This window comes from Malurus melanocephalus, unplaced genomic scaffold, assembly GCF_030028575.1.
Source record: "Malurus melanocephalus ecotype Western Australia unplaced genomic scaffold, MMel_1.1 scaffold_147, whole genome shotgun sequence".
Classification (NCBI taxonomy): domain Eukaryota; kingdom Metazoa; phylum Chordata; class Aves; order Passeriformes; family Maluridae; genus Malurus; species Malurus melanocephalus.
Genome location: NW_026623379.1, coordinates 930,572 through 950,171, shown reverse-complemented (window position 1 = coordinate 950,171; position 19,600 = coordinate 930,572). Strand labels below are relative to the sequence as shown.

Below are 19,600 nucleotides of genomic sequence, written 5' to 3'. Positions count from 1 at the left end.
TCTRTTTGTCCTAACAGAAGTTATTCCTGTGTTTAACTGTTTATTAGTATGAGGAGGAAGGAAAGTGGTAATTCTCAGGTCTTGGCCACCACTGGTGCTTTGTCAGCCAGTTATGATTAGCTTGATCATTTAATTACTTTTCCAGCACTAAGAGTAAGTATTGCTTCACAGTGGAGAACAGAACAAAACTGCAGGTGTCCCTTCAGCAGAGCAAGACAGCTTTTCTCTAGTCTAGCCTTTTGTTGTTACAGCAGYGTTTCCAGCTGTGATACTTCCTTGTTGCCAAGTAGTAGTAAATAGCTGTATAAATCATAGTAATGTTTGTGCCATTTGGGTATAGCTGATTGCTTTTTGACTCCAACTAGTGTACATATGCTTACTCTCATATTTCAAAGTTAATTGCTAATATTTCTGTGAAAGCGATATCTTTGGGAATTGAAGAATGACCACATTTGAAGGGTTTAATCTTCAAACTTTGTATTTCATTCCTCACTTGAAGCATACACAGCTTTGTTTAAATTATATTTTAAATATGTTTTCTCCAAGACTCTCTTCAAAACTAGAAATCAGTAGCCATGGCCTGYCTGTTCTAAAGTCAGTAACAGTGCCCAGATATTTGATTTAGATCAGCAAATACAGACAGGTTTTGTCCATGCTACCTGCAGGCAGAGCTCAAAATGCTGGAGAGAGGTTGTGTTGTGCCTGGCTACTAGCACTTGCAGTCTGGAGTCCAACAGAGTTTTGCTGAGTGCTGTTCCCATTTCCCAAGAGAAAATGGGTAGGTAGGGAGCTGGTRTAGATGGGAAGCTCACTGATACTGGAGAAGGGTGAGTGGGGCAGTGAGAAGGCGGAAAGGACCAGTGTCCTGAGTTGTTTATTCTCAGCTTTCTTCTTTGTACAGTGATAGCTATGCCTGGCTTCTTGTATAACTGCAAAGAACAGTTTGTTGTAAAATCTTACAGTCAGAGCTGAATGAGGTGTGGAACTCAGGTAGCTCTTGAGGGTGAAGAAAAGGAATAATATGTGTTACGTGATGCATGGCTTTGGGTTTGTTCTGATTAAAGAAACCTGTATCTCCATAGGTATTTTCTGTCTTGCAGTGAGAGTCAAAATAGATTTTGCTGAAGGGAAAATAATAAGTACGGGTAGAAAAATCAGAGTGCTTGTTATCCTTTTGTTCAAAGCATGTTGATATGGAYCTGAAGTGGAATCCTGACAGAGTTTCTCATCCAGACTCATCTGCAGACCAGGAGACTGATTTGAATTGGCAAGACAGCCCAAATCCCAGTCCGCTGATTAAAGATGATGGAGAGCTGCTTATTGGTGAACATCTTTCCCCCAGGAAACTGGTGAGTAGACATCCAACTTTTTAATGAAGTGGAAGAGGCAAACTGGCATATACGGAGCTATATTAACCTTCCAGCTTCTATTGTACTGATTGTGTATTGTTACCTTGCTGACATTTAGACTTCTGCTTAAAGTAGATTCTGTCTTATGAAAGTATATCAAATGTTTGTCCTCCTTTCACCTTGTTTCATATCAGAAGTATTCCCAGCATGAATGTGGCTGTGTTTATTACCAGGATTCTTGAAGCAGCATGAAGAAAAGTACAGGTAGCATAATTATAATCTACACAGATCTCATTAATGCCATCTGGAGTTCCTTGAATCTTAGCATTAGAAAAAGAATTTACATTAACCTTGTTCTAGAGATTGGAAATGTAACTTTTAAAGTTTAACTTATTTTTTTCTGAATGAAGTGACATCCTCTGTCCTTCTGAGAAGCCAATTTAAATATTCTGCAAATTATAGAAGTACTTTCTATGTATGTCAAAGTGGGTGGAATTTCAAAGGATATTTGAAAGCCAGGTTCCTTCTAGACTGGGGACAATTATTTTGACATGCAGCCTGTTGAAAGAGAGTAATGTGCTGAAATCTTCATGAAATAATTTCACATATTTGTGAAATATCTGTGAAAGAATACTTGATTGCACGTTGTATTGTACTTGCTCAAGTTCTAATAGGACTAATTACGGCTGAAATCCTGTGGGATGTGGGGGAGCTGACCAAACAAGGTCACTTTTCCATCCTAAAGGAAGGGAGAGTTGAGAGCAGAAGTTGAGGGGAGGCTTTCTATGTTGCAAACCTACAGAAGATATCTCTACTGCTGGGTAGCATTTGTGAAAAACAGGTGGGGCCGCCAARGCTGTGGTTCCTGTGCTCCCAACAGACAGGATGGTGATCACAGTGTCTGTAATCCCTGGTGTATCCATTGCACCAGTGCAGCTTCCGTGAGGAGCATGTTCCAGCTGCAGCTTTGCACCACTCCCTAGCCACTCCCTAACTACATTCCAGTCACCGTTTTGACCAYGGGCTGTGGGTTAGACAGAACTATTGTTCCCTTGTGAGCCAAATCTATTAGTGTTTATAAAATGGTTGGAGATGCAAAAATCCCTTTCTATGGAGTGGATATTATAAGCATTCTGGAGAAAAATTATATGGTCTGTATGGCCTATGCCATTCACTTTCCTTTGGCTCATGAGAACCTCCAAACACTTCTTGGTCTTTTTTTAARACCTGGCATAGCATTTGACCGGTCTAATGTGTTTGTGGCCTACAATTCCCTGTGTAAATCTGATGGGAACCTCTCAGGTTAGTCTGTCTTGTTAGGGCAGGAAGCAAAGCCAATTAGAGGAAACAAAATGGATGCTCTCTGATTCAACCAACTCTGAATGAAACCCTTAGGAAGTTCTTTCATTGGCATGAAGTTCTCTTTCTGAACCTCTGCTGCTTTTAGTTCACAGTAAATTGGCAGCAGGAAAGTGTAAGGCAATGTTACCCACAACTCATTAAGCTGCTGTTTATTATTTTGTTGTTTTTTTAAAAATGCAGGTTARAAGCTAAATAATTGAGTCTTGCCTTTTTTAAGATTGTGGGCTCTAACATTTGTAAGGAATCTCATTTCAAAGATTATTTTAAATGGAAGTATACTGTGCTGCTAATTTTTCTGGACACAGTTATTTCCTGCACTGGAACCCGAGATTCGTGCAGGCATAGCTGGGATACTTCCTGCTCAGAGGAAAAACTACATGACATTGTCAAGGAAACATTTACAGTGTTTATAGCTTGTTTTAATAACATACCCAGTCTATCTAGTCTCTGACCTTTATGTTGATCAAATGGAAACCGCTGCTGCCATAAATTTCTTCCTCTGGATCTGCAAATGTTCAGAATGTTCAAACATTTAATATGGAGCAAGTTTTCACATGCATAATTCTTTAAGGACCCACATGCCATTGACAGTCAAATGGTTTGAAAGGTTGTTTTGCTTGAATCAATACAATTGCAGTATCTTTTTGATAGTCTTATTCTTGTGAATATTTTAGGAGTTATTGATTGTATTTGCTGAAGTGCTCTGAGAAGGAAACTAGTAGACTTTTAAAATATAGGCTCATTAAAGTAAAATTGTTTTACATTCAAATAAGGGCATGCACCACACTAATGCAATGTTGTGTGGGCAAGTTTTTGGGCACCTTATGGATGCTCCTGAGRAAGGTTTTTGTTCTGAGATACATGCTCAGCTTTCTTCCTTGCCCTCACAATGGTCTGTCATKCACCAGTTCAGTTTGAGTTTGGGGAAGCTGCAAGATCTAGCTATGCAGAATCTGTGAAGACTGGGCACCTTGAAATGCAGAATGCAGCCTCATTTCTGCCTGCACATTTGACTAATTTTTTTCCAGGGGGATGGCTATCTATTTTGTAAAGAAACCGTTAGCAGTCTGCATTATTAAGAACTCTCTAAAACTTGTGACACTTGTGTTCCTTCACTTTTTTATCCATTTGCTGCATTGCTTTCCTCCAAAAAGAGGAAAGTTTGACTTAGATTGATTTTTTTTCTTTCCTTTTTGCCTTCTTGGACCATGGAGAACAAAAGAAAACTTCTGCAAAACCATTGGACCCTGTATTTTCTTACTCTGCATTGTGGATCCCTTCACGTAGACTTTATGCTCATTCAGTACAGAGTTTGTGATCTTCTGTAGCCCTGTTTCAGCATAATATTCACTTCAAATCCTATATGATTCCRTATTTCCATTATGTTAATCACATCTTCTAGTTTCTGCTTGCTGCCAGCTCTCTTGCTAGTATCAATATAAATTTTCTGGTACTCTTTTATCTTGCTCTATATGAATAGGCATTCTTGCTTTTCCATTTGTACCTGTCTATTAATATTTCCAACTCTTTATATTTCCCTATTAATATTTCTCTGCTCTGTTCATCCTTATGTGTGGTTGTCAGACATTGTAGAATATGAGGGTGAGCAAATTCTCACTTTGTTCTGAAAACTGGCTAACAATGGGCAAGTAATTTTTAACTCTGTTAGGGCTGTGGCACAGATTTTTCATTAGATGTGGAGAAACTGAAATAAAGGGTGCCACCTGTCTTTAATTACATTTTTATTTTGTTCTATCAACCCACATCCTCTCCCTGTTGCTTGCAAAGGATCTTTTCCTGACTTCCACTAAAAGCATTCCACTTCTCTGAAGAAACTCATTTTGAAAGGTCAAATGATCTTCCAGACATTGTCACATTACAAAAACCAATCACGTTTGTGTGTGATCTTTAGAGAAGAAAGGAATTATTTTCTAATTTCGCTTTTTATTGATCCTGCTCCAACTAATCATGTTTTCCAAACTTAGGAACACGTGTTCGGAAGTGGTGTTTAGTTTTGTTTCTCAGGAGGTTAGGSTGTATTTCATATGGTATGCACTCATCCTCATGAGAAAAGGAAAATACTAGAGGGTCCTGGAACAACAGATTGGATTCTTGCTGAAAAGGCTCAATTGTTTCCTTTCTTCTTTTGCAGGAAGTTTTCCACACAGTTGTAAGATAAATGGGTTTGAGGAAAAAACTGGATATCAAGAAAGTGCAGAGTCTTGATAAATTAGGAAGAGTAAGGGAATGGAAGTAACTGATTGAATTTGGATCTGCTGAATCCTTCATTAGAAATGTGTAACAATTTTTTTTAAGTTTGAGGGGTCCTCTGGAGGTCTGCCAGTTTGATCTTCTGCTCCAAGTATAGCTAGTTTCAAAGTTAGATCAGAATGCTCAAGGCAGCAAACAGTAGAGGTAATACTAAGAACTGAAAAAAAAAAAACCAAAGCCTCCATTAGTTTCAGAGCTTTCATTTCATATGTTCTCCTCCTGAAATGAATACCTTTAYAATAGGGAAGGCTTGTAGTTGTTTAATTAGTATTCATCTGTAGTATGAGTGTTCATCCTGCTACTTAGGCATCTGATGTTTTACCAAATTTTCTCATCACGAATCTTGTATGCACAGACATATGCATACTTTTATATGAAAAAAAAAAACCCCTGGTATTAATTTACTTACAACCACTAGTGTTTAACTTTCATATAATGACATTACAGTCTTGAGTTTTCCGTGTTCTTGCACACAGTCGTCTTCAGCAATGATTGTAGCTACTGTCTGTGCCCCTAATTCCTATATATAGGAAAAAGAATTAATATTGGGTTATAACCTTTTTTTTRTATCTCTGTGAGGGTAAGTAAATCCTTAAAACAAATCTAAGCAAAAACTGGTGTAAGCATATCTAYTATCCTGTCCACTCCTGATCTGCATTTTAAAACTTGAATTTTTTCCATCCTACAGAAATGGTACAGGCTATTTCTGAGAAATCAGTAAACTTCCCATCTCATTCCTGGCATCCTACGTGCCTGCTGAAGTCTGCAGTAGTTAGATTCCCCAGCAACTTGCAGCATCAGGCCCTTGATACTGGTTTAAAAAAAGCTATCAGAACTGTGAATCCCCAGCATGAGTCAGTGGGAAGTTGAACCCAAGATGGCAAGACCAGGCAAAGGTCTATCCATGGGGATCTGCTGGCAGGACTTGGAGGCTTCGGCATGAGAATAAAGACATCTTTACTAGGCATCCACCACTACTTACATTTTGTATTTACTGCTCTCATCTACACTTCTCATACAAGCCAAGAAAATATCTTTTTCTATCTCCTAGCTAATCTCTTCATCTGAGCTGAGAGAAGAATGTATTTATATGTATATTCAGAAAGCAGTGAAATACTGCTAAATATTTTCATGATGGGCATCTGCAGAATTTAACCATTTTGAAAGCAAGTTTGCATGTGGGACCACAGACAAGTTCTRTTCCCTTTCACTGAAAATCCCGTGAGTTAGAATCACTTAAGGCTTATTAATTTTCTAATATTTTTCTTCTTAGAAGAAATATTTTATCATACTTTTAGCAACTCCTTTTTTTCTKTGAAGGAGAGATTATACTTGAGTTGAGAATTTGAAAAAAAAAAAAAAGCAGTAAACACATGAATGGACATGAATCTAGAATTTGCATACAGGTGTAGTATTCAAAGAGAACAAGCTCACCACTCAGGAATTCCTGTCTTAGCCAAATTAACCAGGATCAGCAAAATAAATGCACAGCTGGAAATATTTCTCTGACAGCTGCAYGCAACTTGTTCTTCAGCAACAGGCCCACTTAGAGTATGTGAAAAATYTAGGGAAGAGAAATGAAATCAGTTGTGTACGCCAGTTTTGACTGAACAGATATTATTTGCCAATTAAGGAATTTACAGATAGTTGCAAGTGGGACTTGAACTGCATTTCCAGGTGACTGCTCAGCCAGTTGGGAAGCTCTGCAAGGACAGAAGTATCTCACTTGCAGTTTTTTACAGAATACTTATTGGCTTTTCTTGTCAGTCAGAGGAAAAGCTTGGCGAGATATTTTGCACGGTGGAATGGTTTGTGAGCCATCATGGACTTRCTTCTTAAAATACTGGCTAAATTATTTACCAATAGCTTCTCCATAATGCAATGAAAAATAGTTTTACTCCTGTTTTGACAAAGGTGAAAAAAATATAAAGTAAACTTTATTTGTCTTTTTGTCTTTGTTTTACTTTCCCTGTATTCATCTTCAAAGAGCTGTGCATTGCTTTACCATGGAAATGTATCCTTTCAAATAAACAAATTTACAGTGGAGTGTAACATTCTTGCTCTCAGACCACCTTCTTGAACACTGTCTGCCAGAAAGGTTTTGATGTTTGATTCTTCAGAAAACATCCCCCTTCTCTGTCTGACTGATACCTACCTTGCAGGGCTGCAGATGTGTGGCAAGCAGAATCCTCTCTGAACTCCAACAATCAGCCTAGAATTATATGGTTTTTTTTCAAGGTGTCTCTTTGATCTAAAATAACTATGAATATATCCAAATCTTTGCCTAGAACAGATCCTTGGTCCCTTTTTGCTTGCTCTGTGTGGAAGCTGAGCTGCTGGAAAAGGCCAAAGAAATCCCTAGATGGTACAGCACCTTCATGTCTGTAAGCATTCCTGGTGCACAGGCAGAGACATCCTGTCCCTGACTGTCAAAACAGCCCATCAGGCTGTGGGCAGGCAGTCATTACCTGAAGCCACAGCAGGACACCTCTGAATTAGGGCAGGAGCCTGTCTGAGACCTGGGGTGGCCCTAGGAATGAAGAGACACAGAGCACTAACATCACTTCTATCCACATGGTGCCAGACGTTTCTCTGTCCAAGCTGATGACCCTTTAGTGTGCTGGGTCATGATTTTTTTATTTCTCTTGCAGCAAAATTCTTCCTAAATATCCCTCTTCAAATTTTGATGRAGGTTCCCATGCTTTGACATTAAACACTAGCCTAAAAGGAAGATCCTGCTAAATAGGTTTCATCTTTGCTTAAATGTTTCCACATCCTTCCCTAAATGTCTCCCATTCCTGGTGTCAGAATTTCAGCTGTGATATGAGAAGAATCACAACTGCAGGTGCACCAGCATGCCAAGAATGGTCTTGAGAGTCCTAACCATCTTCCACAGGGGCCATTCATTATGTATCCTTCTCTTGAACTGCTGCCCTGCCTTTGCTGGCTGACTTGCTTTCAGTCAACACCTGGGGTCTCAGTGCTTCTAGTGCCTTTAAATGAGCTCATAATCCACCCCAGAGCATTTCTCATTTCCTTCATGTACTACACTAATTAGTGCATCCCACATCAAATTGTTTTCAAGCTTTCCCAGCATCTCCTCACCATCAGCAGATGGAAGGACAGTGATTTTCACAGAGACTCTTGGAAATGCAGAACAGGGAGGTGGGCACTGAGAATATACAGAATTCGTTGCATCCGGTTAGCACATGCTTCCAGGCAGCTATCTATAGTTCAAAGAGCTGGTGATGACAGCCAATAACCCTTTCCAGTGCTGGAGTCACAGTGCTGCCTGTTGCAGTACAAAAATATGGGTGCAGTAAGAGTGCATCTCTCAGACAGTGGAAAAAGTACCAATAGCGGTTCAGGAAGAGGAAAATGGGGGCAAAGAATGATCCTGGTAATCCCTGGCATGAGAAAAAGGAATAGGGAACCCTAGACGAGGAGAGAATATAACTTCATGCAAGTTTTATACTTGGATTTAAAAAAAAAAAAAAAAAAAAGATCAGGGAGCAAAACTGTGAGGGGAGGCTGTCTGGATTAAAACAGGGGAAGGACAGCATGCAGGGAACCTGCAGACTACAAAGGAGAAAAGGACAAAAAAAAAGGAGTAAAGGCTCCTTGGGTTATCAGGACCTTCTGCTACTCAGCTGACAAAGTGTGTGACCCTAAGCTTATTACTTGTTCTGGGACTTCTTCCTGCTCTGATGTCGGCTCTTAAAACTATTTTGATGAAGAGCAGGGAGGTATTTTTCAGAAGCTTCTTCCTTTAATGACAGTGAGCTTGCATGTGAATTCAACAATCTGAGTGCACGGTTTTATAGCAGGGCATCAGCTAGCTCTCGTTTCACACATGATCTCGTGCTATGTGACAGACAGCGTCATCTGCTGAAAAGGGTTACTGCAAAATGTGCCTTACCATGAGGGATCTTGTGTTCACTTGGAGGAAGAAGGCAGTCTGTAGGTGGTAAGTTTGCTGCCTTTGCAAGAGCAAAACACATTTTGTGGTGGCTGCATTTGGGGATAGAGTCTAGAAGCTTTCTTATGTTCAGCCTGCTTCAAATCATATTAAAAAAAAAAGATTAAAAATAAGATTTTAAATTATTTTAAAAACAAGATTTAAAATATTTTTAAACACAATGTTTTAAAAATAGTTCAAAAGCAGTTGAAGATTTTGGATAGTTCTGTTTCTTATGAGTGCAAGTCAAGACCTTATAAAGAGGGACAGGTTTTCAAGGAGGAATGCTCAGCTTTTTCTGGAAACCATGTCCTTTTAAATTGCCATCTTAGTTACACTCAGGCTGGTTTTGGTCCTTCATAAGAGGATATGGCRCCATTAGAGGAAGTTGCAGCCACTTGTGCACAATTAAAATGTTACTTAATGACCAGGGATGTCACAACCGCCATTTTTTTCCTTGCAAAATGAACTGGATATTCTTGTRGTTATTTTTTCTTCCCAAAACTCATAAGCAGAGGTGCCCCTACACATTCCCTTCTAATGAATAAGTTATCCCTTATTAAAGAAACCCTAAAGAATATTGCAGCTTTTTAATGGTAAGAAAATTTGTCTCCTGTATGTGGAGCTTGTTGAATGACTTTCTGCCTTCACCTTAAGTAAATGCCCAAAAGGAAGGTGATCATTGAGAAGGAAACTGATGCCATGGTGAGACATTTCTTTGAGGTTGACATGTTGAGCCCCACATCCTAACTCTTTTGACACAGAAAGGTAAAAGTTTATTAGTTTCTATGATGATGATCCTGTGTATAGCATCAACTATTTCAGGCAGTTAGTGTGACAAATAGACCTTGCTTCTCATTTCTCAAATATTGTGTGAGACTCCTCCATGAACCACTAACCCATGAGGAAGAAAAGATACAGTTCTTCTGGTCTGCTGTGTTGAATTCATGTATGGAAGGATCCACTAAGCTGATGCAAAGGARGTGGTGGGACGTGCAGCCTGAATGAGGGAAACTGGGGAGAGAGATTTGGATCATAGCAGGAATAAATAAACAGGGGATGAGAACAGTGGTARTGTGAGATTGCCACAGCTACTTGTGGAATTGTGGCCTCACATCTTAGGATTTCACAGCCTTTCTGTAGTTTTCACTTGGAGCCTTAGAGCTTCCCTCTCTCCTCTGTGTATAGCTGCTGCTTGTTTTGTTCCTCCTGCTTACCTCTGCCAAGGTAAAATGTACATGGATGTAGCAACACAGACTTTAGGATATTGGGAAAGATTAGGAAAGATCTGCATTCACACACACATCTTTGTTTAATGCAATGGTTCATCCAATTACTACAATTTTGCAAAAAATAACGAAAGATTTGAAGGCCTCTGCATTGCCTAGATATTTTCAAAGGAATTAATAATTCTTGTAATTAGTGTCGTCTTCTTTCAGAAAACTGCTTGAGCTAAAAGCATATTTCCTTTTGTTGTTTTTGGTTAAAAGGTAAACAGTGTGTTGAGTTTTACTACCAGCACTTTTTGCATTATAGGTGATGCTTAAGGTTAACACTTTCTGTCTGCTGAGGATTAGTGCAGGACTTGTGCAAATCTTAAAGCAYGGACACGTTGTTCAAATGAAGCTCATTGGCATGTAGGTCTGTTGTTGGTTTTCAGCTTGAATGCAACCCTCAGCCTTGACTCTGAGCAGTATATCTGTTATGGAAGACCAGAATATTTGGGGGCTACAAGGAAGAAAGATCTTTGAATGCTAAATTTATTTCAATGTGATTGCACATCTAGCCATGTTGACCTGAAATATATGTTGACAAAACACTGGCTGAAAGCCTTTGTCCACCTTTTTGCTGCTGTGACATCTGATTTATTGCATGAGAGCACACATATATTTCTGCTTGCCTTTACAGAAAGTTTTGGCAGGAGTGGATGATCTGCAGCGAGTGAAGGCCCTAGAGATGAAAGTAGACACCAGAGAGATCAGCTTGGGGAACTTTGGTGAGAAAACTCTTTTTTCTGCTCACCATCTTGAATTTTCCTTTATCGTGTCTTGACTGAGGACTCACTGACCAACAAGCAGTGTAAAGTATTGTCCTGCTCAAGAGTTCTTGAAACAGGGTCTCCCTGGTGTACCTCACACTCTTTGATCCCTGTCTTCTGGTGTGAGGCTCTGAATAGGAGTGAAAACTCTGGCAAAAGGATGAGTGACAYGACTTCTGTCTAAAGCCAGTTAGTTGAACTAATTTTTCTTCTATGATATGCTAGGCCCTAAATGAGTACTCTTGAGTACTTGTCTCTAGTGAAACAGGAGCCAAGGGTCAGCTTCTCTTCACTGTGAGATTTCCCTATGACTGAGAAATTGCCAGTGGTATCAGGTGGCTTATGCTGCCAGYAGCCTTTCTTTGCACCCTGTAAGGCCTCACAGAACTGTGCTGGAAAATGAGCTGGAGGCAGGTCCTGTAGATACATCATTTTGATGGACCCCAAACAGCCCTAACACTTGTCATTCATTTTTATGTCATCATCACTGCACCAGGAAAGTGAGAAGTACCAAAGGAATTTCCTCTGTGGCAGAGCTAACACTGAGAATATAAAGCCTTCCTTTTATTCCAGCACTGGCAGTCATTTTCTGAAATGTGAATTCCCACGACAATCATGTCCATCTTCTGCTACATTGAAGCTGAGTAGCTACTGCAGGATAATATTTTATGTGCCAAAAAGGAGTCATGTCCCCAAAACTGTGTGCTGGTGTTTTCTGTCGAGCAGTTAATTTTTCATATGAAAATTACTATAATGTAACAGCTGATTAGCTTTAAGGGGTCTTTTGATGTCTATTTGTCAAGAATGATTGAGCAAGAACAGTGAAGGGGGCTTTTGTTTTGTATTATGTAGCCTCTTTGTATTAGTTATTCTGTTTATTTCATTAATAAGTCTCTTTCTCATAGGCACTTGATAATTTAAGGTAAATTACATCCGTTTCTTTCAGAGATCGTAATCTATTCAATCATATTTTCTTCAGTTGATAAGGAAATCTCATTATGCCATTTCTATAATGCTCAAAAGTGGTGCTCCCATTCCTATGCCATTTTACATTAGCTGTGACAAGCTAGCAGAATGTTTCACCTTCATTACTCTTTACTTCCCTTTCATTTCCATTACTGGAATAAATCCCTTTCTTCTCCCCAAGGTTAGGCTTTTGCAACCTTTACAGAATACAAAATACAGAGCACTATGTCCATGATACRAATAATTTCCATCTTGTTTATATCCCACTGTTCACACCGAGAGTTGGCCCTTGAGGGCCGTAAAAACCAGCACCTGCAGGTCCCCACTGCTTTTGAGAACAGCAGAACATCCAGACCATTCTGAATTTCCTTCTGCTTTTTTTTTTTTTTTTTTTTTAGGCTTTTCTGAGTTTCCTTCCTGTGCAAATCTGTTTGCAAATGTCAGCATGTGGTTAAGGTGGAAGGTTTGCTTTAGTTTCTTTTGATTTTTTTTTCACATGGCAGATGAGTTTTAGGCCCAGGGAGTAAGGCCGAAAWATTTAGGGGTTTTGCAGAGCAGTTTATACTCCAACATGAATGGTGTAAGCCAGTGTGCTGTTGAAGCTGTTGGGCTCATTGCCTGCTCCCCGCTGGCTGCCTGCCCCTGGAACTGTGCTGCTGACCTGGTCTGTGGTCACAGAGAGATAGCCTGAGGAAAAGAGTAGGGTAAGAACCAGACCAGCTRGAATGACAGAAGTTCCTGTGTGACAGGATGTCAAGTCCCCCCTATTAGGACAGTCAAACAATAGCAGTATCCAGAGAAGTTTGGAGACTTCATCCTGGTAGGTTTTCGAGACTCAACTGGGTGAAGACCTGAACATCCTGGTCTGATCTCACTGACAACCTGGCTCTGAGCAGGATTCTGGGCTTGAGACTTGCAGCTGTCCCCTCCAGCGTGGACTGCTCTGTCATTTGGTGTTTCTTTTGCGTTTCAAACCTGGCTAATAAGCCTTCTTTATACACATATTAAACCACTTCACCTTGCTCTCATTGTATTCCTTAGTTGAGGAAGGTGGGTAAGAGCATCTTTATCATCAKCAGATTATTTGTTTGGATGATCAGTCTACACTCAGTAAAGAATATTGTTTTAACTTGGTTTATGTGTAAAGATAAAATAGGCTGTGCAAGCCTCTCAAATGGCCAGGTGRAAGTGTTAAACATTACTAGAGTGCACATAACTCTGGGTCACCTGGAACCTCGCAGCACTCAAATCCCAAATTTACACCACAGTTGTCACTTGAGAAACATTTCAAGGTTCACAGCCTGTGTTACAGACTGTAACACAAATACTCAGGGCCTAAAGGTTTACAGAGTGATATAAAATTTGTCACTTGATGTTTTTTTGAGACCATTCTACTTTGGAATTTGCTAAACTTTAAAGCACCATCCTGTTAACCTTGGCCAGTTTGTCAGATCTGCCTCTACAAAATGGCGAGACATGGTGAGGAGGAGTTACTTTTCTTAGGGTCAAGGAGTGGGCTAAAACTGAAAAGACTGATATTGAAATATTTTCATCTGATCAGTTTTAAAATCAAGGAAAGGCTTCGTGCCAGAGCTTGAATCTGAATCTTTGCAGGGCTTTGGGGTAACTGCTGAAATTACTAGCTGTTTTCAGTGCACTTTGCTGGGTGACAGATGAACACTGAACTCCCTGGCAAGTCTTGTATCCAGGTTTGCACATCTTGGAGTTGATTTCTGTGCTCTTCAGCTGCATGTAGATCTCAGCTCATATTTAAACAGAGGGACTATTTCCTTTTCATTAGCTTATCCCTTCAGTTTTGATTGCTCACAGGTATGGAATTGCATTCATGACTGACTCATAGAAATTCCTGTTGAAAATAATGGTAGGATAGAGTCATTTAAGACACTACATAGTCCTCTTATTTCTAAGTAATTTTAGTAGCTCCAAATCAAGTTACCCACAGTGCTGTTCGCTGGTACTTATTGAATTGTTGCCTGCTGGTGGCCAGACTAAGTTGATTACATGTCTGGAGACTGCCACTTCCCTCGCACGCGTTTTATCAAGGCAAAGCTCTGCCAAGGCTTCAGCAGTAGCCATGTGCTATTTCTCACGCAGGGTCATCATCTCTCTTTCCTCTTGCCTTGTTCCTTGGCATTCCTGATACAGAGCCAGGACCCCTTTGCTGGCAGCCAGTGTGGCAGCAGCAGGTGCTTGCACGGCCAGGGAGCAGCACAGAGGCTGGAGAAGCAAGTGTGGCRTGGATATTCCTGCCCAGGATGGCCTTGGCTTAGCTGGTACTGACACACTGTCTGAGCAGGGCTTGGGCAGGGTCTCTGTGAGTCACAAGTATGTACTGGGGCATTGTGCTTATGTTATAAACCTGCACTGATGTGTTTTCTTCGAGTTGCCCATCTCAAGTAGCTCAACTGCAGCTGCCTTGGGTTTGCCTGAAAGGGCTGTGATCTCACTTCTAGTTGTATTGCCCAGTTCACCTCAGAAATGCACAAAAAAATGTGTGTGTAGAAATAGCATCAAAGTGRTGTATCTTACTCAATCAAACACAGCTCAAGTGAACTAAATAGATTGTGTAATTTGCATATCAGGTTGCTCTTGCTGGGRGAGCAAGAGCCTGTTTTCATATGCCTGTATTGTACTGCAGGATCAACAAAGCACGATGGTTGCCTGATGCCAATGCAAGCATTTGTCAGTAATTTCTTTTCTTTGGTTTTGACTAGTCCATATTCCAAAAGACACAAGAAGTCAAGCCACTATGATTTTTTGTTTTCAATAAAAAAACAAAGATATATGATGCTAYCTAAACAATACTTCATCATGTAAACAACAAATAGAAGTGTTGTAACTTGTAGAATATAATAAACCCAGCATTTTGGCTGTTTTCTCTCTACTCCTAATCAGTTTTCTAATGTCTCCTGCTGTACCAAGGCATCTTAGAAAGACATCTGCGTTGCTAGCCTGCTTGTGAATAGCAGCACTTCGGGCAATGTTGTTGAGTGCGTGTGTATCACTTTTATTCACCTAACTTGCRCTGTGATTTCTTTCTGCTCTTCATTTCGTTTTGTTCCACTGRTACAGTAGAATGGTTTAGCACTGGTACATTGTTGGTGGTTAGTAATTTCAGAGCCATRTAACAAAACCGGTCTTTAGTGAAAGGGAATCGTAGACAGATGAGATAACACTGCTCRTCATTCTGAATTCTCAGCCTTGTCCTGCAATCATCAGCATTTTTGTGGACCATTCTTGTTTTTAAAAATCAAAATTATACAAGGGAAGGCAGTTTCAGGGCAAGGAATATACTACCTGCAGTTCTGAAATTAATATTAGAAGTTAATATTGTTGTATTTTAGAGTATTTTTAGATGTTAGAATCATGTGTCCTTGCTCTTAGGAAAGATGCCATGAGGGTTAAAATTAGAAAAATTAGAAATGCATTGTTACATTGTTACATTACATGCATTGTTATTTTGTCACCTTCATTTTACAATTTTCTCTTCCTAATTTAATTTCCCATCCTCTAATCTATTTAAAAGATTTGGAACTCTAAAAACCACTAAAATCAATGGAACAATGAATTCTTAGCAACAAAGAACATTTACGTATCTGTATGAAACTTAAAGGAGGGAAGAACCTGCAGACTTGTAGAAATATATGCAGAATATTGCTGCCAGAATTTGACACCACTACACATTGTATACTTCTATTTTGAGCTAGTAAACCACATATTGATGTGTAACACTTTACAAGTTCCTAGGGAAAAATTGTGCCAAAATGCAAAAAAAAAATCTGAGCTGGAGGATCAAGTTACAATAATGAAATAACCAGATGTGAAAATTGTATCATCAGCCTGTCACTCGGCCTCTTTGGATCCTTTATTGGTTCCCTCCCTGAATCAACCCTGAGTGTATTCAGTGGAAAGCTTTTTCTTGGGCAAGTCTCTCCATTTCTCTTGACTCCTCATTCAAATCTCCTGCTTAATACTAGTCCTTAAAACTCATTTTCTTTGTAATGATTTGCAACAGCCTTTGCTTGGTAATCCTTTTACCTCTGATTGAATCCATGGCAAGGCTTTTGGCAGCTTCTGAGCTGGGACCAGAAGGGCTACTGCATCCCTCTCATTTTTTTCTTTTAACACTTCAGGGGATGTCATTTAATCTCTCTATCTTTGTCAGAAACAGAATAGAAATTTTTTAGATCTAGATTTTTATTTTTGTGGGGAATTTCTTAGGGCATGATTTATATCTAAGGAAGTCTTTGCTCAGTAGTTAGTATGAGTGCTGTGAGTAATTAACAGAGATCCTAATATTTCCTCTGCGAGGACATCAAATTATTTCATTGCTGTGTAAATGTATAAAACTTGTTTGACATGAAAAAACATACCCTGCAGGATGAGGATTGTGTGTTCTAATTTGTGCTCCAATTTTTTATGGATTATGGAAAGTGATTAAAAAACAAAGCTAAAAAAATTGCACAGTGTCTCTTGAATTTTTTGTATTTTCAGAAGTGCTTTGCAAAGACATGAACTTAAATACTTGCAGTACAGYATGAAGATCAATATGTGCATTATAATCACTCCAAAATAACATGAGATGTAGATAATGCTTCTATTAAAACATGATTTATTAAATGTTTTTGCCATAAATGTGTTTGTTCTGTTTGGGGAATGAACAACGTGACTTTCTTTGTTTGCTTTTGAGATCCCACTCCCCCCTATATTTTTTTTATCCTTTGCAAAGCACTGGAATGGAGTCCTTCTGGACAGTCACYCTAAGTCACCCTTGCCAGACAATGATTGCTCAGAGAACTCATAAAAACATTTGCTGAGAAAACATTTTAATGTTTCAGCAATGATGCAGTTTGTCTAAAATTGGTATTACTTCTACATGGTTGCATGTTATACTGGAGGATGCTCACCAGCCTTGAGTAAACTCTGCTAGTGGGAATGGGTAAACCTTTGCTACTGTCAGTAAGAAATGGTTTCTGAGRCTTGAGCTTATGTCTAAATWATTCTGTAGCTCAGAGGGAYTTGGTGTATCATTTTGGTTCAGTGAACCAAAAAGGCAAATATCTCTCAGGGATAGAAAAAAATAATCATTAATTAGAGTAATAACAGAATACAGAGGCATTTATAGGTATGAAACTGGTACAATTCAATAGTAAATAGTTGATCATATCCAGAAAATTATAAGAAGAAAGCAATGCTTTGCAAAATGTAGTGTTTGGGGGAACGGTGAACTATAATAGATGATGTTGTGACATGGAACATTGTGTGTTTGTTATTTGACTCMAAGTTATATTTTGAAGAAGTGTTACTTGGCTGTGTATCCAGTAAGTCCATCACTACTTGCCATTAAACAAGTCATGGAATGCTGTACTCTAAAGTATCCCTTAGCTCTGCAGAGTATCACTCAGTTAATACTCAATCAGGGTGAGGAATAAGACCAAAGAAAACAGACACCCATCAAGCCAGTTTCTTTTGTCTGTCTGGAAAGGAGCCATATCAGAATTTCCAGAGAGGGGTTCAAAAATTATAACTGGGTAGTCATGCAGACAATACGTATATGTTTCAAAAATGTGAAGGATTAAATATTTTATGAGTGAAATAATCTCACTGATTTTCTTACAAGAAGTCCAGCACAGGTCTGGCAGAAATAGCCAAGAAATGCATGTAAAATTAGATGCTTCAACTTGTAATTGTCATAAATTTCCTTTACTCAAATCCCAGCTCTGCAATGTGATTCTTTATTCTGTTCCCACAGGTGTGCATCTGCCTAATCTGAGAGAATTGAAGTTGAACAATAGCTTGCTTGTGTCTGTGAGGTAAGAAATGAATGATTCTATGAAATAAATATAAAAAATAACAGACCTCAATTTTACTTAAGTGATGAAATCTTCATTTGTACTTCTYTCATTCCTTCCATTTCTCCATTCTATGGTAATGGATTAGGTCATGAATATATGCTCCAATACCACKTAAGTTTAAGGACAGGACCTCATCTTGAATAAATCATTGTAGCTGCAATGGTGCCAGGGAATTAGCCCTAGTTTGCCACCAGGGAAGTTCCTGCTACTCTGAAGTCCATGGAAATTAGTTGCACCTTTGAAAGGAACTAAAAATTCCCCTCTTATCTATGTCTAGGTGCTTGAATTTCAGTGTTTCAGCCTTTGGGCTTTTACTGTGCACAGTAGYCTGTTCTATACAGGTCAGACCAGTTCCTCAGCTGATGGAAATCACTTTGGCTTTATTGAARTCAATGGAATCAGGCTTATGAGAGCTGCTCTGAAGACTGCATGTGCCTGGCTTGCTGATCTGCATGAAAACATCACGTTTTGTTCCAGACTGGGGAAGTGGTTGGTTGGTTGAAAAGGTGGAAGTGAAAACCATTACAATAAGGAGGCAGAGGTGTCTTCTCTCTCCTGTGCTGATATCTGTATACCCTTGCTAATTCATGCAAAGTGGAAAAATACAGTTCRTCTCAGAAAAGGGCTGTGTAAAAGGCCTTATTTTACACAGGACTGCTCTCTGGCTTTGTGTGGCTATCTGCTAAGCTCGTGGGGAAAGAAGTAGTGGGTTTGTAAATTCTTGTTAAAGAGAACATGTTCCCTCATAAGAAAGAGCAGTAAGTGTTTTTCCGGTCTCTTTAAAGTATCTAATGAATTTCAGTTGTCACCCTTTGATCCTATTTTCCTTGTTCTGGTGATGATATGAAGTATGTGCAGTCTAAATTTTGTTTTTCATCCCTTCTAATCGGTAACTTTTAAAAGTGGTGATTCTACATTGCTGCAATTATTTTAGTAGCAGCTGACCATTGTTATAAGCRTGAAATTGCTCCATTATTGCAATGGAGGAGTAAGTATTGGGTGAAAATAAATATCTGACAATATTAAGATATACTATATTATCTTAAAAAGAAAAAAAAATTAGAAAGTGGTTTTTAGTTTTATCAAAAATCCAYATTCTGTTAAAAAGTGTCAATGGAAAAGTTTTGATCTGTTGGTATTGAATATAAGAATGCAGTTCAGGAAAACTAAACTGCTTAACTCAGCAGGGTTTTGCACYTCTGTATTCTGAGACTCTAATTTCTGTCATGAGAAGTTGTGGCCAACCATTTTCTTTGAACTGATACCCTTGTGGTCCTTGATGCAGGGAATGTTTGGTCTCAAGTTGAGTTTTGATTTGATCTACTCTAATGTAAATATGATTGGGCTTGGATATCAAGCCTAATATTGTGATGATTTCCAAGCACTCCAGCCCCAGGAGAAGCTATCTGCTCCTTCTTCTGCCAGTTAAATGCAATTGTCAGGGAATAGGTAAAGGAAGAAGAAGACTCTGCTAGCTCTCAGCCAGTATAGTTACAGCAGTAGGTTTCCTTTATTAATTCCCATCTTTGACAACCTGTCATTGATAAACACAGATCATTTAAGGGCACATCCCATGCAAGCACAGCCTTGTACTTGAGCTTTATTTTCAGATGTCTGCATCATGTCAATTTAATGCCCATTAGAGCAACATTGCTGTCACAGGAGTATGATGCTTGGTATRCCTAAGGTAACATAGTGGCTCCCATTCTAGAGGCTGCTGCCATTTACTGCAAAATTTAGAATCTTATTTCTGAATTAATCTTGTTGGTGCTTGAATCCT

At 39.2% G+C, this 19,600-nt stretch overlaps 1 protein-coding gene across 7 annotated transcripts in view; it reads left to right on the top strand.

The window, feature by feature from the left end:
- Window positions 1-19,600, top strand: part of LRRC56 (leucine rich repeat containing 56) — a 79,433-nt gene that overhangs the window by 28,406 nt on the left and 31,427 nt on the right. For 4 of the 7 annotated variants that reach the window (XM_057371466.1, XM_057371465.1, XM_057371464.1 and 1 more), the window contains 3 exons: window positions 1,185-1,349; window positions 10,849-10,936; window positions 17,718-17,778. In XM_057371466.1, coding sequence (XP_057227449.1) covers window positions 1,185-1,349; window positions 10,849-10,936; window positions 17,718-17,778 — 314 coding nt within the window. Of the gene's footprint in view, window positions 1-1,184; window positions 1,350-10,848; window positions 10,937-17,717; window positions 17,779-19,600 lie in introns of those variants that run through there. The other 3 variants (XM_057371468.1, XM_057371469.1, XM_057371467.1) reach the window with 2 other exon arrangements.